Here is a 27033-nt window from a genome sequence, read left to right on the forward strand (position 1 = left end):
AAAAACACACACACACAATCATAATTATTCAGTCAAACCATCTCTTCTTTCCGACCAATGTTGACAATAAGATCCAAATCGAAGTCTCATTTTGACATTTATTTGAAAACTGCACAAAAGTGAACGTATGGCATTTTCAGCAAGCAGACCACAACCATGGAAAAAAAACGAACGTTTCCACTATGAACATCCATCTAATATAAATATGATATGACACATATATAAAAAGATAAAAACAAGACAAATGTGTTTTTTTTCTCTGTCAAGTATTATAAAAGAAACGTATTGATATACATTGACTTCCTCCTAATTAGGGTGTTTAATACTTGGAATAAAAAGGAACCGTACAGTACAAATACTACACATATTCACATTATCATATTTTTTTTCTTGTAGTGTAATGATGTATTTACAGAAGAAAAATCACATACTAGCCACTCGTCCGTCCTCTTTTTCTACTGTCTTAATCAACATCACAAATAATCCTGGCCAGTTTGCAGCAGTGTTTGATAAATAATAAATATTACAAGTCGAAATCCAAGTTCCGGGGGTGGGTTGTCCAGGCATGCAACTAGAGTAGGATCGTTCAATCAGAGTAGTGGTTCTCACAGCTCGGGCCAGCAAAATAATTTGCAATAAAGCATAATTTGTAACTATAAATATATTTGATTATTATCTCTCCCCCCCCTCCCTCTGTCACCCACCCAAATAAAAAAGTGCAAACCTTTACGGGCGGCATGTCAGACAATATTTCTCTTCCGTACATACTGAGGAACTAGCTGGATTGGTAGTGTAAGTGTCGAAGTCACATGTGTGAAAATTAAATATGCACGGCGTTTATTTTAGGCTAATTTTTGAGTGGTTAGCTGGGCAATCTCAGTGCAAACGTTCAATTCCAGCTCTGGCCTCCTTCTGGGGAATTTGCATGCTCTTGCTAGGCCCCCAGTATTTGTCAGGATAAGCAGATCGTAAAAAAATGGATAGATGAATGTTTGTGAGTTGAAATCATGTGACGAGCTTCTGCTTTCTGGTATATTTACAGTTGATAAGATGCTGACGTCAGTCACCTGCGTTTTTCTACTGTTCACAACAGGACTCGATCTCTATCTCCCGAATGCCAGTGTTTTTTTTTTAATAATAATAGTAATAGTTAGTTAAAAAGTTAGCCCCTGCTTATTTTGTTCGGTTGCTGCCATCGTATAACACAGTATTGCTTTGGCACCATTTTAGAGCATCTTGTATGTTGAAGTGAGCGTCTAAATGTCATTTAGATTATTGCGCTCTCTAAAAGTAGTGCTTTGCCGCCATTTTAGGATTTGAATTTAATTGGTTATAAGTGCCTTGCCATTGGACAGATTGGGAGAATTGAAATCGCTCCAGTGGCATTCAAGGGGGTACATATGGTATTTATGCTTGGTTGGCATTGGGATTACGAAGGGGGGGGGGGGGGTCCTTGGGTGAAAAAAAAGGAATAAAAAGCCTCCCTTGGACCCAAACTGTTTTGAGAACCCTTGTTGCAGACTGGCCTGGTGGCGTGCTACTGGGGCTTGTCCGTCTTGTGCGCGGTGAGGAAGGCCATGCCGTGGGTCCGGAAGTGGGTGTTGAGATCGGACGCCTTGTCGAAGCGCCGCCCGCACACCCTGCAGATCAGGTTGCCGTCGCCTTCCTCCGCCGCTTGAGGCGAGGCGCCGCCACCGGGCGAGATGTCCGGTGACGGCCGTCCGGCGCCACGGTCGGCCTCGCCCTGGGCGTCCCGCACGCGGTGGGTGATGAAGCGGTGGCGGCCCAGCGAGCCGGCTGAGGCGAAGCACACGCCGCACTGCAGGCACTGGAAGGAAGCGGTGTCGGCGCGGTGCTGCGGGATGTGGCGCTGGAAGTCGGGCCCGTCCTCGGTGGTAAAGCCGCATGGCACGCAGCGGAACACGCCGCCGCCATCTTCCTCCGGCTCGGCCGCGACCCGCGGTCTCTTGGCGGGGCCCGCGCCCCCTTCCTCGCCGTCCTCCGGGGGGTTGTCTTCCTCATCCGCCGGCCTGCTGCCGCCCTCGCCGTCTTGCTCGGAGGAGCTGCCGGGACCTTCGCCGCCTATGGCGGCTCGCTTCCGGGTCATCGGGACTGCCTGAGGAACGGAGAGGGTTCCAAAAAAGGTCAGCAACAATACTTTGACCTTGACAAATGTCAGATGTTTACTTTTTTAAGCGGATGAAGCGCCTACTGTGTCTCTGATTGTTTTCTTTTGTTTTGTTTTTCAGCCACACATGGAGCAGGATAATCAAACTGGTCCAGAGACCAGGACCATCTTAGGAGCAAGTGATCAACTGCGAAAAGGGAGTGAATAGCGGTTCACCTGTCCTTCTGTCCCCCTGTGCTTGACTCGGATGTGTTTGTCCAAAAGGAGGCGGCTGCCAAAGGTGCGTTTACCCTCCGTGCAATACCTGCCGCCACAATATTTCAATAACAATTAGGACTGGCTTCACAGTCATCCAAACGCTAAACAGAAAAAATAGACATTAGAAGTACAGGAGTACAATGCAGTGACATGCGATATTGTCCAAATACTGTTTATTGAGTCAATAAAGTACTTCAAAGTTACAGAATTACCTCATGGTAAAAAAAAAAATCTGTGTTGTGTGTGAAAGGGCACACGAGCAAAATCTTCCACAACCAGATCGTGTAACTTCCAAACTTACTGGCAATGGAAGACCCTTTTGTTGCCCTCGTGAATGACCCTCTCGTGGCGTCTGAGGCTGGACGACGTGCTGAAGTTCCCCCCGCAAATGCGACAGGGGAACTGTGGCAGGAGGGACATTTTGGAGTTATGTTGAAGTTAGACACAAAATGTGCGGCGTCTGCGGCCATTTCAAGGTACCTTTCCATGCTCCAACTTGACGTGGCTGATGTAGTCGTCGTTGTCGGTGAAGGTGCTTTGACACTGCGGACAATTCCACTCGGTGGGGGTTCCGGGGGTGGCTCCAGCCGCCCCCGAGCCGGGGCCTTCGTAATCTTCGTCCCCGTCGTCGTCATCGTCGTCTTCCTCCTCGTCGTCGTCGTCATCCTCTTCCTCCTCCTGATCCCTCCCCCAGTCCTCGCCGTCGGAGTTGTCGGCTTTGGTGGAGGTCTTCGACTTGGGCGCGGGCGCAGTGGCTGCGGCGGTCGGGGTGTCGGAAGCGGCTTCCTGCTTTGCCGCCGGGCCTCTGTGCGTCGTCTGAAGGGCGGGATGAGCCATTTGGCGCGGGCGACGCTGAAGGCACAAAATGTGGCGTGCGGTTTTGCCGACTCACCTTGATGTGCTCCATCATGGAGCCTTTCTGCGCGTACAGTTTGGTGCAGTCGGGGCACTTGAACACGTGCACCTTCTGCTTGGCCAGATGCGTGTCAAAATGCATGTAGAGCAAAGGCTTTTGGGTGAAAACCGTGTCGCACATCACGCACTTGTAGATCATCCTGCCGAGAGACGCCACAGTGAAGATGAGCGAGAGGCAGAGGGAGCAAAAAAGTGCGGCGCTGCGCACGTACTTTGCCTGCCCGCCGGCGAGCGCCGGGTGCTGCGTGCTGATGTGACTTTGGGCGCTCGGGGCCGACTTGAAGGCCATGGGGCAGCTGGGACATTTGTGGAAGACCTCGCAGTGAGCCGTCTGGATGTGAGACTTGATGGAGTTCAAGCCGCCGAACACCACTTGGCAGCTGGAGCACCTGCAACCCAGAAAGTCCCAGAGGGGAGGGGCATTAACAGCGGGCGGCCGACATTTCGAGTGGGCGTTACGCCGACCTGTAGCCGATGCGCCTGGCAAAGTGCAGGCAAGCCTCGTCCAGGTGGGTTTGGAAGACGGCCTGCCGCGCCACCCCCCCGCACTCGGGGCACACGTGGGGCGCCTTGTGCTTGTGGACCCTCTGGTGGGCGGATATGGCGCACGAGTTGGGCAGCATCATGGGCGGAGAGCACTGGGAGCACGTCTGGAACACCCGAAAATTCTTTTGTCTTCATGGCCGAGCGGATTGGACGCTCGTTATGGCGTGGCGGTCACGTGACCTCACCGAATTGGGCGCCGCTCTGATCTGCTGGAAGTGCGTGACCAGCGCCGCCTTGCCGGAAAACTGCGTCTGGCACTCGGGACACTTGTAGTTGTTGTACTGCAGGTTGTCGGCCTTCTTGCAGGGCAGCGGCATCAGTGCCTGCGGGCCCTGGGCGAGGCGGCGGACCGGGCGGGGCGGAGCTCCGCCGGGCGGGGCCGCTCCATCCGGAGTCGACGAGGCGGTCGACGGGGAGGACGAGGAAAGCACACCTGGCGGAACGTTAAGGGCGTTAGGAGTGAAAGGAGAAGGCGGACGGGTAGAGCGAGGGGGTTGTGTGGTGCGTTTGTGCTTACTACCGACGGGAGTGACGTCCTGCTGTCCGATCATCTGCTCCACGGTGACGGGCCTCATGACCAGATGCGAGCACTGCATGACCAGGCCTCGCTCTTTGTGCTCGCGGGCGTGCAGCAGTAGGCTGCACTTGTTGAAGAAGGCCAGCCGCTTGGCGCAGTGGTTGCACGTCACCTCGATGCGCAGCGAGCGTCGGTCGTAGTGGCGCGCCAGGCTTCGCTCCAAAGCGAAAGCATCGCCGCACTCCAGGCAGCGGTAGCCCGACGCCGGCAGCGGAAGCCCCCACTCCGGGGGCGGGGCTGCCGACAGGTCCGGCTTGTAGCTGGGCAGCAGGTTCTTGCTGTTGAGGATCTTGTTGAAGGCCTCCACCAGGCTGGACTGGCTGCGGGAGATGACGGCGCCCGTGCTGTTCACGATGGACGCCGGCTTATTTGACGGAGGGGGGCCGCCCGCTCCGTTGGGCGAGGCCTTGGGCGCCGCCCGGACGCCCATCCCGGAGAACTTGGGCGACGAGGCCACGGTGGGGGTGGCGGGCAGGGCGGCGGATTTGGTGATGTTCACCGCCGTGACGGAAACCTTGGCCTTGTCTGGGGCGGCCATTTTGTTTTGTACTTTGGTGGCGGCGGCGAGCATGACGCTGCTGGCGGCGAGCGTGGACACCGGTAAGGTGTTTAAGGCGCTCACGCTCTGCTGCTGATCGGTCTTGGAAGCTTTGGTTGCCAACACCCTGCGGTCACTGGCCGTTTTCGGGTCGGGACCTTTGCCTCCGCCCTTGGGGGCCACCCTGGTCACCGTTCGGGTGATGCCACCCGTGGACGTCTTGATTGTCTTTATGCGGACTTTGAGGGGCCGCGACGGAGCACCCGGGGCGGCCGGCGCGGCGACCAAGAAACCTTCAGGGGGGACGGCCTTTGCCTTGCCCTCGTCCGCCTGCGTCTTTTCCTCACCCACGTTTTCTGGCTTGTCTGCGTTCCCCTCGACCGATTTCTCCGCCCCGTCCCCCACTTCCATCTCCTCCTCCTCCTCCTTGGGCTCCCTCAATTCAGACGAAGGCGGCATGGAGGCCGCGGCGGGGCTGGAGCACCTTTTGGTGCACGCCACTTGAGAGGTGGTCTTGGGCGCCTCGGGTTCGGGGCTCTCTGGCGAGTCTCTCTCCTCGATCACGTGCTCCGGGTGCTTATCTTCCAGCTGAAGGGTCTCATTCCCAGCGGAAACCGACTCAGGGGTCAGAGACGCCCCCTGCGGGGTGTACCCTGGCTTCGGGTGGGGCGGAGTGGTGGATGACGTTGGCTGTGTTAGATCCTTGTAACGACGGTTCATCGGAGTGGAAACGGGCGACTCTGGATTCTCCTGAATCACCAGCGGACTGTCTAAATCTGCATCTGAATCGTCCTCCTCGTCCACCTCCATTTGTTGGTGTTGATAGTCGGCCATTTTGGGGGCACCGTTAAAATGCTTGATGTGTGACGAAAGGCCGGCGGGTGTGGCGGGAAGAGGCTTTGCTGGCGGGAAGTAAGAAGAACCGGAGGGTAGTGCTGTTTTGAGGATGTCCGCTCTCTCCTGCCCCGCTTCCTGCTGCTGCTGCAGAAGCTGCATCTTCCTCGCCCGGCCCAACGGATCTCCAGAACCGGGGCCCAACAGAGGCTTGAGTCTGTTAAAAATGTTCCCCCCCTGCTTGGTGGACTTGACCGAGAGGGCGCACGGACCTGAAGTCTCTGCTGATGCTTTGGGGGCGTGAAGGGGCCACGGGGAGCCATTGGACTGGCTCACGGAGACGCTGGACACCCCGAAACCGTTGTGGTTGAGAACATCCGATTCCGCCATCCCGCCAAGATGAGGACCCACATCGACCCCTGCGATCACATCAATGGCATCCGGTTCTGCAGCGCCATCGTCTTCACCTGCCGTCATCTCAGCACGTCCTTTATTTTTCACAATCACGCTCACGATGGATGTGTCCCCCTGCGAGTCGGACGGGCTTGGCAAGCCCACTGCGTTGTCCGTCTTCCCAAGAGGCGCCGCGGTGGGCCCGTGGGTTGGTCCCTCCACCTCATCCGGTGCGGATTGGATAGCCTCCTTGGCGTCAATGTCTGGAATGTCAAACGCTGCCAGCAGGTCATCAAAATCTGGGGTCTTCATGTCCCCCATTACGGGATGAACACCTGGAGAAAGTAAAGCGACGGAACCTCTGTAATTACAGAAACCCATGATGGTGATGAACGAAAAAAAAATCCCCATTGCCCGACAATCGCAGGACACATTCAACAAGCCTAACGCGTCTTTTGGGGGAATGTGGGAGAAAGCCAGCGTACCTGGAGAAACCCACACAAATCCGGGCAGAAGGTAAGGACCTATCACCGGAAAGCCACGGAACCCGAATTCGAACCCAGAACATTTAACTGCTAGACAACAATGCCAACCACAATGTACCATGTTAATTCCAATATAAATGATTATTTTAAATACCGTGTTAAAATTAATAATGGCGGCTGCTGGGACCATTAGCAAGTGTAATTGTTTTTGGTTTGTTTGTTGTTTACAAGAAGGCCATAATGACATCGGTTAGCTTTAGCCAGCTAGCCCGTTAGCCTCCAAACCCATCGGTGCATATTTCCCGATGAATGGGAGGCAAATGCGGCTTCTTTGTTAGTTTTAATACGGGTTGAATACCAATGTAATAACGATCGGGGAGGGGCGCCCGATCGCGGCCGTCTTGCGCTGCTGAGACATCGGCCCCTGAAAGCTCGAACGACACCCCCCGTTCCTCCGGCGGACGACTGCTGGCTCGCTGGCCAGAGTGACGGAGAAGGGGGGGTCACCGAGCTAACAGGCTAGCCTTCGCCGTTTACAGAATAAAAAATGATCACAATAACCAAGGGATGGGTAGACTTTCATGAGGTGCCGTCGATGATGACGTGGCTCGGTTCAGGATTTTCGAGATTAGAAATGAGGCGTTTTTGACTGTTTACCTGGATGTGCGATTTCCGACTATCCTGAGATCGGGTTGCAGCTGAAAACGCAAACGCTTCCCGTCATGTGACCGCGACTTTCCAATCAGGAATGGCAAAATCAACCGGACCTCATTGTTTGGACTACGAAAAAATATATATTTTTTCCGATATTTATATAAGCACCTTCACTTAATCAATCGACACTGCGTGCACCTTGCAATTTGAAGCTACTGAATACAGAATGTGTAAAAACAAGTAGAGTTGAAAATATTTTTTTTAATATCAAATGATTCCATTATTCTTCAAATAAAAACATGGGTTGGTATGATATACCATGCGGTTCGCATGTACCTGCGTGGGTTTACTGCGACTTCCAGCAAAAACATACATGTTTGCATGTTAGTCAGCTGATACCCAGCAACGCTCATAGAAGTGATACAAATAAACGAAATGCTGTATCCTTGTTTATTGGGGTGCTTTAAAGTGTCACAAATAGGATATAGATAACATGAGTGTGCGATTCATGATCATCTTTTCACGTCGAAATGCTTATTGAATTTCATTTCTTTTTTTCATCCTCTTTTTTGACATCCGGCTTGCTGTTTGTCTGGGAGGCCAGGGAGCCCATGGCGTTGCGGATGGCTTCGTTGTTCGGGTCCACGCCAGGCAGGTTCTCCAGGACGCTCTGAAGGAACTCTGGGTCCTGCATGACATCGTAGTCGTCTTCCTCCTGTTTGAGTTTGCAAAAGCCATGAGGCTCATCCGTATGGATTTAGAATGACATCATTCACGCACGTATATTTGTCAAGATCCGAAATAAGATAGCCTGGCTCACCTTGACAGAGTCTGAAGCCTCCATTGGGACACCGGTGTCCATCTCACTACTATACTCTGTTATTTGGAAAGACGGAGAGAAAAAAACATGTTACAGATGTCTCCGAATAACACGCCTCACATCAGTTGTGTTGAATGTCGTCGATGTGGAGGCAACCTCCTCCGGTGAGAGACATCTGCATGGCGTAGGCTATTTGCTCCTCCTCAGTCATGGTGTTGAAGTCTGGTATTACGGCTCCGCCCGTCTCAGGCTGAGACACGGCCATCTTCAGTAAAGCGTCTTCTGATTCTGAAAGTAAGCGCAAATGTCTGGGGTGACGATGTGTTGTGCTACTCTGCCAGGTGCCATGGGACACACGTACCATCTGCAGCAGGCATGGGGACACTACCCTCGCCCACTGAGGCTACCGCGGCTCGACGGGCCTCGTCTTCCTGCCTTTGACGCTGCTCCTCCATGGACACGCGCAAGGCCTACAAAGACACGCGAAGGACGTTGTCACTGCAATGTTGGTATGTTGCATTCACTTTAGACTTTTCCCTCCCCCCAAAAATCTGAGTAAAATCTTTTTTTTTTCTTCACGAATGCACTTAAATCAAAAATAAAAGATCATGGAAATAAATGTTTATTTCTGTTTAAAAATGCCATACAAATTACCCCCCGACACCCGTTCACTCTCACATATGTTGTTTTGGCTTACCAGGGCGAGTTCCGGGTCGGCACTGGGGTCAACGCCGAACTCAAAGTCACTAGCCCCAAGGCCCATCATGGAGCCGCCCTCACCGGCGAGAATGGGCGAGGAGAGCAGGGCATCGGCCAGACTGGGTCCTGGGGGCACTGTGACCAGGTGAGAGCCCGCGCCTTCCTTGCCATTGAGTGTGTTGATGAAGGCTGTTAGCTTCTCCGTGTTCAACTCCTGAATCCATATGATAAAATACCCTCAGAATAACGTTTAGCTGTAAAAAGTCTTTTTGCGACCTAATTTTGGGTGGATCAACATTCTTGGGTGCAATGTGTAGAAAAAAGCCAAAGTTACAAAAAACATTTGGAGTTGTTAATTCTATTCAAAATGTTGAAAGGACACACATTAAAAAATCTCCTCACCTCCTCTCCAAAGTTGACAATATCCACATTCACCTTCTCCTTTTTCAAGCGCTTTGCCATTTTGACAAGCTTCAACACACAAAATAAAATGAATCTGAATCTGTTGTGAATTTAAAAACTAAAAACAGCCACCGGACAAAAACTCACTTCCTTTTCATTATCCTCCACAGGGCTCCCCACAAAGGCGATGATCCGCATCTTGTGATTTTTACCTTGCCGATGCTTTAAGGCCAACTACGTAAGAAGACAAACACACAGCGCCATTCAGTTGCGGTGCACAGACACCCACACACATCTTGGGAGTATGCGTTTGAATGGGGATACACACATGAGCCACTCGAATTCCGGTGCAGAAACAGATGTTGCCTTTCGGCTGGACGTTGTGAAGTTTGGACAGAATGCGGCCAGAATCTGGTGTCAGCGTGGTCAGCACCTCACAGTTACTTGGATAAATAAGCAGTCAATGACGGTGTAACCACTGTACATATATTGGCATACACAAAAAAAAAATCTCCAGTTTGGAAGCGGTTTGAGGGTTTCTTACTTCGCCATGGTGATCAGGCCCACGTTGTTCTCGGGATTGCTGCGCGTTTTCGAGTGGCATACGATGTTAACGGCATCTTGCTGAGCCTGCAGTCTCGTGGGTAGAAAGTCACCATTTCGCATATACTCGCTGTTGTCCACACTGGTGATGGTAACAAACAAATCAATTTGAACAGCCAGTCTCGTGAGTTTGAGTATGTGCAACACCAAAGTAATGTGTCTATAACGCTTTCAAGTGATAACCTTTCAAACTAAAAGGTAATGTATTTTGAGAATGTAGCTGCACTTTTGGAAGTTGATGCACTATGGTGTATTGTATTGGAGGAAGGGGGTTATTTCTTTAGATATATTGTAATAACAGAAAAGTACGAATGAGAGGGTATAATCAATATGGTTAGCTCCTAGCAAATGACTCAGCCGCTCTTAGCAGTCAGAATTCTGAATGACGTGTTCTCACCCGGTCGACGCGGACATAAACATCACATTTAACACCCCGCCCCAAATAACGTTGTTGTTAATTAGTTGCGCGATGAGTTCGAAGGTGTTAAATAGAGTTAAAATACCAATCGGGTGCTCCTTACCAGACCATAGTACTTTCGAGCACCATTTTGGAAACGTCTTGTTGATACTGGTAGTCCTGAATAAACTCACAGCCCATTGGCTAACAGTTGAGCAAGGCCACCAGTAATTGGCCTGAGTTTCGACCATCTTGTATGTGATTGGTGGATGGGCTTCCTATTCCAGACGTCACCGGTCTAAACAAACGAATCGTCATAAAAAGTGGACATATTTCGACCCCCCCCCCCGTCGTTGAACTGTGGTCAAGAGAAATGAGTCATGTGAGCGTGTACTGGGAGTTCTTATTCTCCCCGAGCAGCCTAAAAGTTCCTATTCTTACATTAAAAATCTTTAAAAAACGGAGTATAGACATACCATTGAAATAATAATACTCTAATCGTACAAAGACAAGCCCATTGGGCCGATATACTACTGTATATTTTCTGACCAGCTAAAAAAAGCAAGATTTATCAAAGGCAATTTTATTTACAAATGAACGATTAAAATGCAATCCACAGCAAAAACACCACAGACACCAGGATTTTGGTCCAGAAAGGCTGTGATTGAGGATAAAATAGCAAACCACCTAAATAGTGTTTTTTTTTTTTTTTTTTTTTTTTTTTTTTTTTTTTTTTTTTTTTTTTTTTTTTTTTTTTTTTTTTTTTTTTTTCAACATAATACAAACTGTTCAATGAACTGAAAGTATTGCACCATATCCAAAGCCTGTATATACAATGAGCTTACAAAACGTGCATTGTATAAATAACTCATCCCCATTGTTACATTTTGTACAGTGCAGTGCGTAACATCGCCAGAGTATTAAAATTGTAAACACTCTCTGGAATTAAAGATCTACACAATAGAGATTACACTTTAGCATGGATTCTTTGTGCAGGACATGTTTTGATGGCTCTGGCTGTGTCCTGGCACTTTTTCTGTGGGGGATTGTTCCATCCACGGAACAGAGTTGGTATTTGTCCTCCCAATGTCATTCAGCAAGTCTTTAAAATAGACTTAAAAATGCTAAATTGAGAAGAACGACCATCCTTGGTTACAAGTAAAAGAATTCCACTGATATTAGGAACAATATGCCACGGAAGTCAAAGGGAATCATAGTGCAGGTGAGAATGGCACCCCCAAAAAAGATGCATATATAAATATAGATATATGCTGGGCACCACTTCAGTGGAGAGTTGTTATCAGGTCTTTCCATTCGCCTCATTAGCTTCAGGCGTATCCGTTACCCCTGTATGACAGAGAAATAAGAAAAAATATTGCGGAATCTGGCAAGTAATAAAACATGCTTCATTTACACCTAAAAAAAAAGACATGGCTATCCAAGTACTGCCATCATGGCCAAACAATGAGAGGCCTTCAATGGACTACATTCAAATGTGTCGGCTACCAGCTGCGAATAAAACATTTCAACACATTGACATGCTGGAACATGCCGGAAGCTTTGGATGCAGCACCACAAAGCATCATCCTCACACTTGCATTTCTTACCATTTTCCTGGCCCGCGTCGTCTTTGCCCGCTGAGCTTTTCGCATCTTTCACAATGGGTTGCTGGTTCTCATCCTGCACACTAAACTGCCGGTTCTGATTCTGGCTGCTGCTCTGTTCTGCCAGCTGAGCTGCGGCACCCTCGGACTTCCTTAAAGTACTCTGGCGCCTCTTGGATGGCGACGTCTTCACTGGGATACATTGGATGATTTCAATGGCCAGTTAGGGAAAAAAAAAGTGTGGCAAAGCTAGCATGCCCCTCCCATCTTCAGTTGAGTCCACACATATTGACAAGGTTCTTTCTTACATTGGACTCTTTTGAAGACCGTGTTGCACATGAACTTTTGGAAACGATCGGCGTAAAAATCCGGTCGATGCACTGACACCGTATCCTGGAAGAAAGATAAAACCCCAACCGGTATCGTCAATCATTTTAGGAATCGTGGACGGACGTGGCGGCGGTAAATGTACCCCGTCTTGCACCAGAGATTTCCACGTGTGCTCCAGCATCTTGATAAATCTGTGAGATGCAATGTTTACATTCTCAGTCCAAAGTAGAATCAAAGTAGCACTCACCTGTAGGACTGCAGAATGTCAATAATGCCAATGTAGACCAGGAGTCTTTGGCCTTTGGAATTGCGTGCTGGAATCCCTCCCGTGCTGACAAATCAGAGTCAAATTGGGGAATTGCTCCAAAGTGTTTATGAATTTTTTTTAATTTATTTATTGACACTCACGGGTCATGGCTTCCTGGCGCGCTGGGACCCTTGTCTTCGGCCTGGATGGCCTCCATGGGCGTGCTGTACAGGAACTTCTGGTTCTGAGGCTTCCTCCTCTCGGCCGCCGCCTCCGTTTGCACCGTCTCTCCGCCAGCCTGATCCATGATGTGAATCCCGAGCAGGAGGCTATAGTCCATAATCTTGAAACTTTGGAGCACCTGGGGGGGGGGGGAGATAGCCATTACGAGTTGTATAACAACGGCGTGGGGTGGCATGACTTTGTTAATTTCTGTGCTCAAGCCAAAGCCCCACAATTGATCCCCACCCTCCCCGCCACGTCCGAATCGCACCAGGCAGTCCCGCTGGACAGTCTTGCAGAAGGCACTGTACATGTCCGCGTCCAGCAGCATCCCGTCAGGCATGTCCTGCAGAAAGTCCAGGTCCTTAAAGGTGGGCAGGGCCTTGGCCCGTTCCTTGGAGGAGGCCCTTCGGTTATACGTGGAGCCCTTCAGGTCGAACTTGAGGTGCAGCTGCACAGAGGAAGGTAGCAGGTTGTTCATGACGACGATGCGGATGTTGGTGCCGTTGGCCTGGATGCAGTAGAGACCGTAGAACTTGGGGAGCAGGGTTCGCTTGTTCTGGTTCAGGTTCTGGAAGAGAGCAGAAAGATGGCGTTGGGGTCTGCTGTGTCGCTTCTTGGTATGAAGATACATTTAAGAAAAAAAAAGCAAGCACACTTCCGTTGGATTATTAGCAAGCTCTGAACAATTTTTTCTTCTCACCATGAAATATCCCGGAAGGAGCTTCTGCAGAAACTCGGCCTCCTTGCGCTGTACCGTCTTCATGATGAACTGGTCATCGTTGGAGAGGTAGAAAAGCGAGCCGCTGGCTCCCGGGTTGGAAAGCTCGATCAGATCCTCGCTACAAAGGGAACACTGAGAGAGAGAGAGAGAGTGAAGAGGACGCACGCCGTAAGTTGAAAATCTGTTTGGTAAATATCCCGTCCGAAATCGCATTCTACCATGTAGTCATCAGGCTGGATGCAAAACATCTCCCTGAAGTAGCGGAAGGCGATGGGCGCGTACGTCTTGAAACTGAAGTCACCGTAGTGGTGCGCCGGGGTGTGACTGCTGCCCTGACTGGACAATTTCAAACAAAAACAAAATATCAACATCTTTGACAAAAGCAATCACCGTCAAAACTATTTTTTGCCATCTAATATTCTCAAATTCAAATGCAACCTAGCGCTTTTTCCTGCACGTGCGTTTCGGCCACCTGGGAGCAAGTGAGACAGTCGTGAGAATCGTCTCAGATGCTCATTTTGCCACAGAAATAAGACTTGCTCTTCACAGAGAATCAAGAATGGACACCCATGCTTTTCGTTAGCTTTCTCTCTAATCTGTTAGCATTGACATTTTTTTTGTATTTTAATGAACGATATCTGTGTGGGGCCACTTGCACGTTCTCCTCGAGCCTGCGTGGCTTTTCTTCGGATACTCCCATTTTTTTTCCTACATTCCCAAAACATGCACGGCAGGCTAATTGAATACTCCAAATTGTCCCAAAGTGCGAGTATTGTTGGTCCATCATGGCTGCAAAGGCCACCCACCCTGGGAAGTAGATACTCTCCACCTCTTCGAAGTCCTGCAGAAGCACATCTCGCTCGGACTTTTGAGCCAAGCTGCACACCGTGTGTGTGATTCCCAACTGGATTGCACCTTGCAGAGCCCACGAGGGTGTCTGAAAGGCAAACGTGTGATGAAAACGTCAGCTGGTGATGTTGGATGCCTTTTAAAATACGGGCCACTCCTCTCACCTTTTTGTACACTGTCTCCCCAGTCTGATCCACTCCGCGGTGGCCAATGGTTTTCTTCACAACTGGAGCTGCAATCTAGCAAGAAAGAGAATCAGAAGATTCAATTGCTCCTTTCCAAACCACAAGTGCCAAATTGCTTTGTTCTTGGCATTAGACATGGAGAGATGAATCAAATCAACAAGTTCCCGTTATTTTTTTTTCAGTTATTATCATCTGAATGGATGTTTTTTTAGTGCTCTTTGATGAAAAATGGAGTTGAGATTTGAGTAAACAGGAAATATATAGCAAGGGGAAAATAACAATTGTCAAACTGAGCTGGCAGCTTTGAAAGTCCAGATTTTAAGCTAAAAAAAGCGTGACCCATTTATGCCGAGCGTGTCCAAATGACCACATATAAAGTCATTTTTCAGTTTGTTGCCACGTTAGTTATTAATTATATTATTGTTAATTATACTCTGCGTTTGAACCTATTTAATACTCTGTTTGGATTTTATTTTGATTTTTTTAAATAAATATCTGTGTTCATATGAACACGCTCGGCGTAAATGGGTTCATGAGGAAGGAACCAGTCTAGGGGTTAACTCTTCTGGGGAAATGTATTGACTGAAAATTACATTTCGCAGTTCCATATTCTAGTTGCTTAAATCCCACCCACCAGCTTTTCTTACCTCTTTTCCGGCCCCAGTTGAATCTGCAGACAAATGGGAATACAGTACAGTGTAAAGGTATTTATAGGGGGGGGGCAAACAAACGAATTGTTGTGATGGTATTGGTTTAAAATCGAAATCATGCGGTGGAGGAGCCCATTTGAGTTGAGGCCCAAACAGGCAGACACACCTTGTTAACTTTTAGCAAGGAAAGACTGACTTGTACGGGCTCTTTCCTGACCATTGAGCCCTTTTTAGGAACTTATGCAAGCCCCTTTCTCTCATTTAGTTTTGTCGGGCATTTTTTATTACGTGCGGATCATTACTCCAAAAGTTATTACATAGACGTGGAGTTTGACGAGGGGAACGACACATTCTTTTTCTTTTGGCGTCCACGCTGACGTCACTTACTTCCAGGGCTGTGGAGCTCCTGCGGCTCGTCTGGAAGTGCGGCCGCGGCCATTGGCAATCTTTTTCAAACTTTATAAACACGCCGAAGCTCCAAAATGTCATACATCAAACAAGGGAACCAAATATATGCCTAAACATATGTTGCGGCGTAAAGCCAATCCTGTCATAGCGACTTCGTAAATAGGGAAGTAACGCGGAAGTTGTTGACGGGCGTCAAGCAAGCACAATAAGAAAAGAAAAATTCCGATTAAAGTTTAAAAAAAGAAATGGTGGATCACTAAAAGCGAACCCGGGAATCACGTTGTGTCCGCTATCGTCCCTAATTAAGTCGATACATTGTTAAAACTTGTAATAATAAAGAATTATATTTATAATAAACATTTTATCATTCAAAACGCATGTTCGCGGTCAACATGTCTCTTATTTTGGAGGTAAAGGCTAAAATTCGACAATTGTGCGTACACCCGCCCGCGGTTTTGACAATTTGTTAATGTTTGTAAAAGAAACATAGAAACGTAGTAGGTGTCAGTTAAAACTTATTAAAGTGTTGATTAAGTTTTCTGGTCCAATTTGTAATCCGCGATAAAGTTTAAACAACAAGAATGCGTACTTCCCACAACTTTCCCCCAAAAAAATAGGGCCCTCTTGTGGCTATATCGTAGACTGCAGCGACAACGCACAGTTTTATTACATTTTATTGACACAAAAAAATAAAATGACTTGAGCAGGATCCATCCCTCTGGTTGGATGAATCACTTCTCTTTTGAACGCCTGTGGGAAAATGTTGTTTTTTTGCATGTTTGTTTCTTATTTATTTCTAATATTTTCTCCACCTTTCAACAAGCATGTAGGTCGAAGGCAAAGTCGGGCTCAGACTCGGAGGGAATCGTTGGTGCGATGTAGCCCGGTGTGGGAAGGTACTGCGGGTTTGGCGTGTCACTGTTGAAGCAGGTCCAGCGTTGGTCCCCTTGCTTTTTGCAGCACTCGTAGTGCGCCGTCATGGTTTCAAACTCCTCGATGCAGAACTGGCCGAGCGCCTGCTTCCACTAAAAGCAAGCACCTCGGCTTACGGACGCTTTAGCTAACAAACTTTTCGCCTTACGAATGTTAAATTCGCGAAAATATAATCTTGGCATACAAACTATTTTTCGGGAAACACACGGAGTGCCACAATGAGTGATGTGTCGTTCGCGAACGAGTCGGTTCTTGGAGCTGGATCTCTAAAGTGAACAAAGCTGGAAATGGCAGCCGGCTTTTTTTTGCCCTCTATTCCCCTCCCTAGTCTTCGGTTAAAGCCGCCTGTTATTGGTCAAGATCCGTGGTAGAGGAGGGAGGGGGCATACGCAGCAGTGAGCGGGAGGAGGGGTTACAGATAAAGAAACACGCACACAAAAGGGAGACGACAGAGCTTGAAACAAAAAACAAAAGTGAAAAAAAAAACAAAAGTGAAATGGTGAGAAAATGGATAGAAAACACAGTGAAATTTGGACTCGTTTCAACTTTATTGATAGTTCAACGGCAGAGTGTAGACTGCAAGGTTAAAACATGCCATCAATCAGGCTCCACAAATAACCCGCACAAGCCATCTGTACAATTTGAAGAGAACATACAAGCAAGGGAACCAGCTATTAATGAAGTTTCTAGTGTTGTCTGCCTGCATCTGTTGCTGTTGCAATATCACAACTTCTAAGATGTACAACCCAGAGCTCCTCGAGTCACTTTATGCAAAAAGCTATCCATTCCATCAAGCCATCAACGACCATCACAAAGGTAAATAAAACGGCTTTATTATACGGTACAGTTTATTTAATTACAATACAATATCAACTTTACTATACATAAAATAAGGTATATTGTGTGTAGTTTTAAGGCTTATTTAGTTGCAAATTATGTTTTATGGGGACCTGGGAACGCATTATTCTCATTTTAATGGTTTCCAATGGGAAATTAATGTTTGGAATACACACTTTTCGCCTTACACACACTTTCTGGGAACCAATTATATTCGTACGCCAAGGTATCACTGTATTTGCAAAACTAAAGCCGATGACGCTTTTGACTCACCGCTTGCCTTGCGCAGCAAAGGGCGGCGGCCTCCCTGTCCTCGGCGTCCAGGCAGCAGCAGTGAGCATACCACGACTCCAGTCGGTTGATGGCCTTGCCTCGGCGCCTGAAATGGGCCGCACCGCTACTTGGGAAGAAGCTTTCCGGGTACCTGGGGCGCCCCTGACCTTGACCGCAGACGGCGGGCAGGTTGAGCAGCGTGGGACTAGCCGGCGGGAACGGCACATCCACTTCTATGGACTCCGCTTGAGGAGAAACAAGCAAGATGAAAATCATCCAGGAGGTACTTTGGATGTTTACAAGTCATCGGTATTACCTCTGAGATTTGTTCTGGAGGCAATCAGAAGAATTCCAAGTCCCTGAAGAAGTCCCATCCAAGTCATGACTGGGGTGAGTTTCTTGCAAGATCTAAAATGCTTCAAGTGGACATGCAGGCTGCTTATAGTAACCAGGGGAAGATGGTAAGGGAGTGTAGGAAGGGGCGGGGAGATGAAACCCACCCTCACTTTTCCTGTGGGGCAGGTTTGAGGACACGGAAGACAATCTGCTGAACATACAGCACAAAATGCTAACACTGAGGGACATTTTTGGACACGTTGACTTTTTTCTGAGCACATTAAAATGTGCCATTCAGGTAAAAAAAAAAGTCCTCCTCCTCACAGGATGCGCCACTTTCTCTTTGGCAATGTTGTCAACTCCAAAAAAAGTGCTGAGTTTGAACAAAATAAAGATGGGCGCTCCATCTTTATTTTGTTGCAGAGTTGGTGGAAATCGCTCATCCTCCTCCCAACAAAAAAAAACGACAACAAACCGCCTTTGCCAAAAAAACGAACAAAAGATGCGGAGTTTGCGTTTTTCTTATCAAAAATCAGGCCTGTGCGTGTTCGCCGACTGCTTCCTGTTTTCACGCACCAATCAACAACTTCTCTTGGAATAACATTGCCCCCCCCCCCCCACATGTTACGCAATAGCCGCGTCACCCGCAAAAGTGGGAATTGTGCTCTCGGCGTCACTTTGGAACGCGATCATCTGAACGATGGATCACCAGATTGCACACATGATCAGAACTCCAAACCATACTGATAGAGATTAGAGTGAATAAGAAGTTATCACATTTAAAAGTTTCATGCTGTTATATGCTTAGTCAACATGTGTGACTCCAATACACAATTGAAACACAGACAACCTGGGGTCAATCTGAGGTCAACAGACACAGAAAGTTAAAAACTGTCATTTTCATCTAGGACAGGGGTCGGCAACCTTTTTGACTAAGAGAGCCATAAAAGCTCTTTTGATGATTGCATATGGCTCGCCGATAAAGCTAAATACATATGCTTGTTTTTTTGCCATTCATTTCCTGTTAGGGCTGCAGTTGGCGGAAAGCGCAATTTTGATTGGATGATACTGGCCGTCATGTTGAAACAGGTAAACGCCCCTTTAAAAGAGCCTGATAAGTACACTTCAGCTTGAATGCACCGGAGCATTCGCCTTTGAGGAGAGAAAATGTTCTGATTCTAATTTGCAATGAAACAATTCCATCGATGAAACAGTCGAATGTCAGTGACATTTTAACAATCCCCATGTTAACGTTAGCATCAATGTACTTCTGCGAGAAGTATATTGCAGATAGCAAGTGTGGAAGTTTATTAAAAAAACAAACAAAGATATACTCCTAAACATTTGTCCTCCTACTGATTTCAAGGGCAGTCAAACACAGACATACCCGTCTATGCTGTCCATCATAGACTCATAGTTTGAGAAGCTGCAGACATGCCCGTCTGGTGCGTGCAAACCACTTTCACTCAATTGTAGCAATCTTTGTTGTTTCTTCCCTACTTTCCTTTTGGCTTCGCTGCTAATGAGTAATTCATACCCATTGAGGCCTCCTGGATAACGAATGAGAATGTCTCCGCAATTTGACCTGCGGACGTATCGGCGCTTCAGGCCGCCGTGTTAGAGAAGGGAGGGAGCAGAGTGGAGGGGGGGATGCATGTGTCGCTGCAAGCCGATTATTGAAGGCTACTTGATGAGCTCCCGCCTGGCAATTTGCATCCGTCTCGGCGGGCGGCGGGTGAAGCTGCATGTCGGACAATTGCGATTTGATGGTTAAGAATGACAGCGCCATTGTTCATGTAAGCGGACACTTTTTTTTCCTACAAGATGACCAGCCCGTCTAGGAGCCTGGGTGACCAGCGAGGGTTCAAAGAGAGTCCCGGTCACAAATCGGAGGCGGCGCGCTACCGCAGCTGGAGCAGCCTTCGCTTCTCCCGATGGCGCAGTGGCTCCCAGAAGGCCGCCTGCCCCGGGACGCCCTCCGCCAAGGAGGACCAGCGTGGCGAGGTCAGCCAGACGCTCTTCTCCTTGGTCAAGACGCACAACGACGACTACACGGCCGACCCCGACGGGCCGCCGGACCTCGACGGTTTTGACGACGACTGCCAGGAAGTAGACCAGTCCACGTACTTCCAGAAGCAGTTGGGATCCATGTTGCAGCCCGGTGTCAACAAGTTCTCCCTGCGCATGTTCGGCAGCCACAAGGGTGTCGCCGCGGAGCAGGCCAGGGTCAAGTCCTTTGGCGTGTGGATCATCCACCCTTACAGTGATTTCAGGTAAGGCGCAAAGTGAGGTGCAGCCATACTCGTCTCGTGTTCAGAGTCGATACAAAGACAAAGATGTGGCTTTCTATCTATGCAACGACAGGTATGAGCAAAATATCACCATCACCCCATCTTGACGCTGTCTTCAGCTAAGGTGCAGTCATGCCCATCTAGTCCATTCAGTCAAAATAAAGTGACAAAAACACCCACCTGCCCCTCAATACGGATGGAAACCACAGCTCCATTTGTTCTACTTTTTAGACCCCCCCCCACACAAAAAAAGTGAAGCTTTTCTCTTTTTAAACGCGCCGCTCACTCGCTGGTCGTCTGATTTTCTATCATCGTCATGGCGACTGTTGTGGATTTGTGGGGGGCCATCGCCAAAGGCGAATCCCGACAAGGGCAGACGGGGCCACAGCAGCTGATGCACCGCCCGGTGTAAGGCGATGAAGGGATTTGATTACTGATACAATATATAGGACAAGATCATCTGGATTATTCAAGCCCCCCCCCCCCCCCCCCACCAACCCCCCTGTTACCCTCCCCAACTCATTTGCCAAAGGCTGGACAACATCTCCGCCGCAATCTCTTACTTAATATCAAAAGCAGCTAATTGAAAGGAGCGCGGTGGATGGTGGCAGACGGCCAGCCCGCATTGGGGGGGGGGTCCGAATAATTCCAATCTTGCCTTATTATGCAATAATTCGCAGACAGCTGCAGGGAAGATTATGGCGCCGGCGGTCACTGCGGAACTTTGAAAACGGAGGCGAGGGTCAGATGGCGTGATCCGTCCCAATAATGACTTGATTTGGACGCAATTCGAAGTGGCGGGGGCGCTGTGGGAGGGGTCGACATGGAGTGGACAGAAGGCCCGGGTTTTAGTCTTCAATCTGCCCTGCATCACTTCCTGTTTTTTTTTTAATACAGTGATACCTTGGTTTACGAACTTAATTGTTTCCCAGACAGTGTGTATGGCGAAAAGTGTATCGCAAAAAATAATTTCCCATAGGAAACCATTAAAATGAGAATAATCCGTTCCCAGGTGCCCATAAAACATAATTTTCTATTTTCTAAGCCTTAAAACTACACAAAATGTACTTTATTTTATGTATAATAAATGTGCTATGGTATTATAATTAAAGAAATAAACTGTACTGTATAATAAAGTCGTTTTATTTTCCTTTGTAATGGTCGTTGATGGCTTGATGGAATGGAGTGGCCGGTTTCATCAGCATTAAACACTTGATGAGGAACGTAACCTTCTTTCACCATCTTGAGGAATGATCCCTTTTAGGTACTTTCTCTGTGATAATTGTATCTAATTCCTCATCAATTGTGTTCTGTTTAGCTGGGTTGATCAAGTGTACAGATAGCTTGTGCGAGTTGTTTGTGGAGCCCTCATTGATGGGATATTTTAACCTTGCAATCTAGACTCTGCCTTTGAACTGTCAAAGTTGAAACTGTCACTGTTGTCTGCCTGTCTCTTTAATGTTTAAACCACCCCCCCTCACTGCTGCGTTCTTGACCAATCACGTGGCGCTAACCGAAGACTGGGGGTGGGGAATAGAGGACAAAAACAGTCGGCTGCCATTTTGTTGTTAGAAGAAAGCGCTCGTTCGTGAACGACACATCACTCATTGAGGCAGCTCTGTGTAAGAAAAAAAGTTCATATGCCAAGGTAAAGTTTGTATGCCAAGGTAAAATTTTCATAAATGTGACATTCGTCAACCGAGGTATCACTGTAAATGCATTTTCTTTGCCTTTGATTCTTCATTTAACTCAAAATTGTCTTGACAAATTTCTTGTGCGCCTTAACGGTGACGGAAGCCTCCTTAGTAGCCACTTAATCGATGGCAACATGAGAAGGAGTAACAAAGGAGTCTCGATCTCAACGCGTCCATCACGTCCACTTTTCCGACGGTGTCTAATGAAAAAAAAGCTCCTCCATCAAGTTGAGCCGTCGGATTGATTGGCAGTGGATGGAAAAAGAATCTGGGAGCAAAAGCGCGAAACCCAAAACCGGGCAGGCCAACGGGACACTAGAGACTTCTCCTAAAATGAGTCACGTTCAAGATCTTCGTCACGCTGGTGACCCAAAACTAAACAAAAGCATCGAAGCGGTCTCTGGTGGTTTTCGGGAACGTGAACAAGTTCCCTGTTCCCTGAGATGATGCCTGGGCCCGGTTTTCCCCTCGCCGTCAATGCCTCTGAAGTTTCCCCGTTCTGGTTTCCAGGTTCTACTGGGACCTGGTGATGCTCCTGCTGATGATGAGCAACCTGGTGATCTTGCCATGGGGCATCACGTTCTTCGAAGACCAGAACACCGTCCCGTGGATCACCTTCAACATGCTGTCCGACACGCTCTTCCTGATGGACCTGCTCTTCAACTTCCGCACTGGCATCCTGGGCGAGGACGGCCACATCGTGCTGGAGCCCAAGCGCATCCGCCTGCACTACCTGCGCTCCTGGTTCCTGGTGGACTTTGTCTCCTCCATCCCGGTGGACTACATCTTCCTGGTGGTGGACCTGGAGTCGCTGCAGGACTCGTCGGACGTGTACCGCACCGCCCGGGCGCTGCGCATCGTGCGCTTCACCAAGATCCTCAGCCTGCTGCGACTCCTGCGCCTCTCCCGTCTCATCCGCTACGTCCACCAGTGGGAGGAGGTAGGGCCTTCCGTTGCTCGTCGTGACGTCACGAATCGTTGACCCTTGGCCTTCTTCAGATGTTCAACATGACCTACGACCTGGCCAGCGCGGTTGTGCGCATCGTCAATTTGATCGGCATGATGCTGCTGCTGTGCCATTGGGACGGTTGCCTGACCTTCATGGTGCCCATGTTGCAGGACTTCCCCGCCGACTGCTGGGTGACCAAGAACAACATGGCGGTCAGTGCGCACCGCCACTTCTGCAACCATTTGTTGTCACTCATAGGAAAGTAGTACCTCTGTCATCTTGTAGCATTGCTAATTTATTAGAAATGAATTAGGAATTATGGAGACATTAATTCAAATGAATCAGTTAATTAGAAATGAATTAGAAATTAATCCATTAATTAGATATTAACTAGAAATTAATTACCTAATTAGAAATACATTAATTATGTAGACATTAAGTAAAAAGTAGTTTACATTAATCAGTTAATGAGAAATTACTGAGAGATTAAATCAAAATTAATTAGATTAGATTAGAAATGAATTACTTAATTAGAAATTAATTAATTATAAATTAAGTAGAAAGTAATTCGGTTAATTAGAAACGACTGAGAAATTAAATCAAAATTAATTAGAAATTAACTATAAATTAATTACTGAATTGAAAATTAAGTAATTGTGTAGAAAGTAAGTAGAAATGAATCAGTGAATTAAAAATTTCCGAGAAATTACATAAAAATTAGTCAATTAATTAGAAATTAAATAGAAATGAATTTGAATTAATCAGTTTAGGAGATATTACTGATAAATTACATTGAAACTATTCAATGAATCAGAAATTAATGACTTCATTTGAAATTAATTTATTAGGAATTAATTATGTGTGAATTAATTTGACATTAATTACTGTATATGGAAATTAATTGCAAATTAATTCTGTAGAAATGATTTTAAAAAGAATTAATTTCAAATGATTTTAGAATGGATTTGACATGAATGAGAAGTGGCAGTGCCAGTGACCCGTTTCCCGGGTTCCGTCTCAGAACGCCACGTGGCACACGCAGTACTCGTACGCCCTGTTCATGGCCATGAGTCACATGCTGTGCATCGGTTACGGCGCCCACCCCCCGGAGGGGGCCAGCGACGTGTGGCTGACCATGATCAGCATGGTGGTGGGGGCCACCTGCTACGCCATGTTCCTTGGCCACGCCACCAACCTGGTGCAGTCCTTGGACGCCTCGCACCGCCAGTACCAGGAGAAGGTCAGGAACGCCAAACGCCACCGAGGGAAGCCGCCGCGTCCGCGTTGATTCTTGCGTCCCTCCGCAGTACAAGCAAGTGGAGCAGTACATGTCGTTCCACAAGCTGCCCGCCGACCTGCGGCAGAGGATCCACGACTATTACGAGCAACGCTTCCAAGGCAAGATGTTTGACGAGGACAGCATCCTGGGAGAGCTCAGCGATCCGCTAAAAGAGGTGCGCCAGTGTCTGAAACTCATGACAAAAAGTTAGCGGACACCAGGGCAGACAATGCTGAAAAGTTGCCTGCCCAGCCAGAAAGTTGCCTGCCCCATTTTTCACAACTTGAAACACAATAAGACGACTAATCGCAAAAAAAAAAAAACATTGTTGCGAAGTATAAAGGATTTATTTAAATGAAGGAAGTACCTACCGCAAATGCTCCCTTGCTTAAAGGACAACTGACGTCTCCGGACAAGTTGTGTCCATAATTTGTAAAATGGCTTCAAATGACTTCTACTGAGCGTATTTTACAAAGATTCCACCACATATAGCTATATTTTACATTTTAAGACTGAATCGCTGAATATTCCGGAAGTCTTGTTTTTGAGTTGGTGACGAGTCCTCACCCTACGTCACAGAAGGAACGCCCCTCACCGAGAAAGGATATACAGTAAAGTCTCATTATATCGATATCGGATATATCGATAGTCCCGGTTATATCGATACTATTTCTATGCACGCAAGGAGAAAATTACATGCGCGCAGGGTCGGATATATCGATAGTCCCGGTTATGTCGATATTTTTTGGACTCCCGAGAATGTCGATATAACGAGACTTTACTGTACCTTGCATCACCTCAATTCATTTTGCGATATTTTGTTTGGATTGGATTGGATTGGATTTGCCTTTATTAGTCTCGCAGTGGAGAAATTTGGTCTGAAAACTTCGTGTTGATCCGTGTTGATGGCAAAATTAGAAAGAAAACACATAAATAACGTGATGGTGAATCGTTGTGTGTTGCGCCAAGACTGCTACAGTGTATTTGATGTTCGCTTACAAAACGTACCAGGAGACAATTTCCACGGAGCTTTGTCGCCCTCTTCTGCCTCTTTTGGGTACTGTGAGTACTAAAGAGTTTGTCACTACATTTCTCTCCAGATGCATCAAAATGACCGGAATAAATTATTTAATCGATTGCAAACATGTATGCTTTCCTCTTCAGAACTATTTGAATCATATTCATAACTGAATGAGTAACAAGAAAGCATCTTTTTCGAATCTGAAGACGTTACACCACGATCAAGGGGGCGGGACCTTCTGAAACTGGCCACTTCCGGGTTCAATTTGAAGTAGTTTTTAGACACTTTAAGTCATCTTTATTGGTGTTTGGTGCTATAAAACGTTTTTATGATGTCAGTTAAGAAACAGAAAAGTGACGTCGGTTGTCCTTTAATTTATGGTAAATATCCCTTGCTGAAAATTTTGCTCAAGTGTCGTTTGTCGTCATGGTGCACAGTGCAAAGTTTGCATTGCGTTGTCTGCTAAAAGCTACGTGGACTCCTTTAAAAGCGCCTTTCAAAACTCTCAAGTACACTTTACAGTAACGGTATAATGTACGTTTACGTTTTGTAGCGTCATAAATTTTGTTAGCTTGTTTTGAAGCTTTGTTCTGGGGCTGAGCTTCTGTCTATCTACTTTGGAAAATGATATTCAAATGCACGACCTTATTACGCTCGGAAAAGTCTGAAGCACAAAACAGGCTTCTGATTGGCTGCCGTGCCCAGTATGCAAATTGCCAAACGAACATTGGTTTTGGCAATTTGCATACTGGGCATGGCAGCCAACCAGAAGCCTACTTCGTGCTTCGGATTTACCGTGACTGTAAAGTGTACTTGAGAGTTTTGAAAGGCGCTTAGAAAGAGGAGTTCACGTGGCTTGTAGCGGTTTGCTTGTAGCGTTTGCTTTATTGAATAAAGCAAATGTTTGATTTGAAAAAAAAAATTTTTTTTTTCTTGAAGAAGTTGTCGTCCACCCGGGCCGAGACGTTTTTGAAAGTTGTACTGTGCGCCCTTGAAAACGGAAGCGCACGCTGAACCGGGGAATCCCTTTTCACCTGCGTTTTCTTGTCGCCCGCAGGAAATCGTCAGCTACAACTGTCGCGGCCTGGTGGCCAACATGCCCCTGTTTGCCAACACCGACCCTCACTTTGTGACCGTCATCCTCACTAAGCTGCACTTTGAGGTTTTCCAGCCCGCCGACTTGATCATCCGGGAAGGGACGCTGGGTCGCAAGATGTACTTCATCCAGCACGGCACGGTGGTGGTCATCCCACGAGGCAGCAAAGACGTCAGACTCAGCGACGGGGCCTATTTTGGCGGTACTTGTCCGACCGACTTTTCTCGCAGAGAACGCGGCCGACGTTGCTTCTGTCGTTTTCAGAGATCTGCCTGCTGACTCAAGGCCGACGCACGGCCAGCGTCAAGGCCGAGACGTATTGCCGCCTCTACTCGCTGAGCGTGGACAGCTTCAACGAAGTGCTGGAGGAGCACCCGCTCATGAGGCAGGCCTTCGAGTGCGTGGCCGTGGACCGACTGGGCCGGGTCGCCGGGAGGCCCGGCCGCCGCTCTTCCTCTAATGACTGAACCAAAAACTGTCCCAGGTGATGGCCCAAATCGGACCCGTCACCGATCTTGCAAGACAACCGAGTAAACAATACAATACAATACATCCTAATTTATATAGCACTTTCAAAACAGCTGTCGCTGTAACATAATAGTAACACAAAGCAAAATAATAACCGCAACAATAACATAAAAAACATAAAACAAGACAAACACTTTATGAATGATCACTTCTCCTTAGTTTGAATCTCCACTCGGCTTGTTTACGGCCAAACGTTCAGCAAGGAACAACTGCGGTGACGTCATCACTTCAACTGTGCTGATTGTACTCATTGTACAGGCCGGGCGGTCGTTTTATGAGTAGTTCGTGTCAAGTTTGACTCAATTTATGAAAACTATGAAAACATATA

At 47.6% G+C, this 27033-nt stretch overlaps 5 protein-coding genes and 1 long non-coding RNA gene across 14 annotated transcripts; 2 read left to right on the top strand and 4 right to left on the bottom strand.

Annotated features, from left to right (window-relative positions):
* Nucleotides 1-84: 84 nt before the first annotated feature.
* znf687b (zinc finger protein 687b) lies at nucleotides 85-7613 on the bottom strand. Of its 6 annotated transcripts, none has more exons than XM_089023613.1 (10): nucleotides 7332-7613; nucleotides 4368-6524; nucleotides 4033-4280; nucleotides 3767-3951; nucleotides 3514-3690; nucleotides 3279-3441; nucleotides 2867-3202; nucleotides 2688-2788; nucleotides 2345-2432; nucleotides 85-2116 (listed from the first exon to the last, which is right to left on the bottom strand). In XM_089023613.1, the coding sequence occupies exons 2-10, from the start codon at nucleotides 6508-6510 to the stop codon at nucleotides 1538-1540; spliced, it is 4020 nt and encodes a 1339-aa protein (XP_088879739.1). In that variant the 5' UTR covers nucleotides 6511-6524; nucleotides 7332-7613; the 3' UTR covers nucleotides 85-1537. The 6 variants fall into 6 exon arrangements, with proteins under 6 accessions (XP_088879739.1, XP_088879738.1, XP_088879740.1 ...); XM_089023612.1 differs by having other exon boundaries at nucleotides 4365-6524; XM_089023614.1 differs by having other exon boundaries at nucleotides 4365-6550; nucleotides 7332-7389.
* Nucleotides 2004-8616, top strand: LOC148882880 (uncharacterized). Of its 3 annotated transcripts, none has more exons than XR_016118651.1 (3): nucleotides 2004-2144; nucleotides 2250-2408; nucleotides 8490-8616. It is a non-coding gene; the product is annotated as an uncharacterized LOC148882880 (long non-coding RNA). The 3 variants fall into 3 exon arrangements; XR_016118652.1 differs by lacking the exon at nucleotides 8490-8616 and adding an exon at nucleotides 6563-7024; XR_016118653.1 differs by lacking the exon at nucleotides 8490-8616 and adding an exon at nucleotides 2637-2764.
* Nucleotides 7765-10602, bottom strand: LOC148882881 (26S proteasome non-ATPase regulatory subunit 4-like). Its single transcript, XM_089023619.1, has 10 exons — nucleotides 10374-10602; nucleotides 9794-9934; nucleotides 9578-9692; nucleotides 9397-9483; nucleotides 9250-9318; nucleotides 8846-9061; nucleotides 8510-8618; nucleotides 8305-8436; nucleotides 8149-8204; nucleotides 7765-8043 (listed from the first exon to the last, which is right to left on the bottom strand). Exons 1-10 carry the CDS (start codon nucleotides 10448-10450, stop codon nucleotides 7873-7875), a joined length of 1173 nt encoding a protein of 390 aa, XP_088879745.1. The 5' UTR covers nucleotides 10451-10602; the 3' UTR covers nucleotides 7765-7872.
* A 406-nt stretch (nucleotides 10603-11008) lies between these two features.
* Nucleotides 11009-15984, bottom strand: LOC148882882 (phosphatidylinositol 4-phosphate 5-kinase type-1 alpha-like). The gene is made up of 13 exons (XM_089023617.1): nucleotides 15448-15984; nucleotides 15058-15080; nucleotides 14390-14464; nucleotides 14183-14313; nucleotides 13595-13712; nucleotides 13356-13508; nucleotides 12924-13223; nucleotides 12592-12791; nucleotides 12431-12514; nucleotides 12326-12374; nucleotides 12162-12246; nucleotides 11857-12045; nucleotides 11009-11596 (listed from the first exon to the last, which is right to left on the bottom strand). Exons 1-13 carry the CDS (start codon nucleotides 15497-15499, stop codon nucleotides 11550-11552), a joined length of 1506 nt encoding a protein of 501 aa, XP_088879743.1. The 5' UTR covers nucleotides 15500-15984; the 3' UTR covers nucleotides 11009-11549.
* Nucleotides 15985-16095: 111 nt separating this feature from the next.
* ecm1a (extracellular matrix protein 1a) lies at nucleotides 16096-18383 on the bottom strand. Of its 2 annotated transcripts, XM_089023622.1 has the most exons (4): nucleotides 17828-18383; nucleotides 17512-17756; nucleotides 16281-16493; nucleotides 16096-16218 (listed from the first exon to the last, which is right to left on the bottom strand). In XM_089023622.1, the coding sequence occupies exons 1-3, from the start codon at nucleotides 18126-18128 to the stop codon at nucleotides 16284-16286; spliced, it is 756 nt and encodes a 251-aa protein (XP_088879748.1). In that variant the 5' UTR covers nucleotides 18129-18383; the 3' UTR covers nucleotides 16096-16218; nucleotides 16281-16283. The 2 variants fall into 2 exon arrangements, with proteins under 2 accessions (XP_088879748.1, XP_088879747.1); XM_089023621.1 differs by having other exon boundaries at nucleotides 16137-16493; nucleotides 17828-18376.
* hcn3 (hyperpolarization activated cyclic nucleotide-gated potassium channel 3) lies at nucleotides 17772-27025 on the top strand. The gene is made up of 9 exons (XM_089023615.1): nucleotides 17772-17901; nucleotides 18876-18936; nucleotides 19672-20120; nucleotides 22343-22772; nucleotides 22832-22993; nucleotides 23803-24021; nucleotides 24089-24235; nucleotides 26139-26379; nucleotides 26442-27025. The coding sequence occupies exons 2-9, from the start codon at nucleotides 18910-18912 to the stop codon at nucleotides 26642-26644; spliced, it is 1878 nt and encodes a 625-aa protein (XP_088879741.1). The 5' UTR covers nucleotides 17772-17901; nucleotides 18876-18909; the 3' UTR covers nucleotides 26645-27025.
* The last annotated feature ends 8 nt before the right edge of the window (nucleotides 27026-27033 follow it).

The sequence above is a fragment of the Hippocampus bargibanti genome, linkage group LG20 (genome assembly GCF_051943395.1).
Source record: "Hippocampus bargibanti isolate YZ-2025 linkage group LG20, ASM5194339v1, whole genome shotgun sequence".
Lineage (NCBI taxonomy): Eukaryota > Metazoa > Chordata > Actinopteri > Syngnathiformes > Syngnathidae > Hippocampus > Hippocampus bargibanti.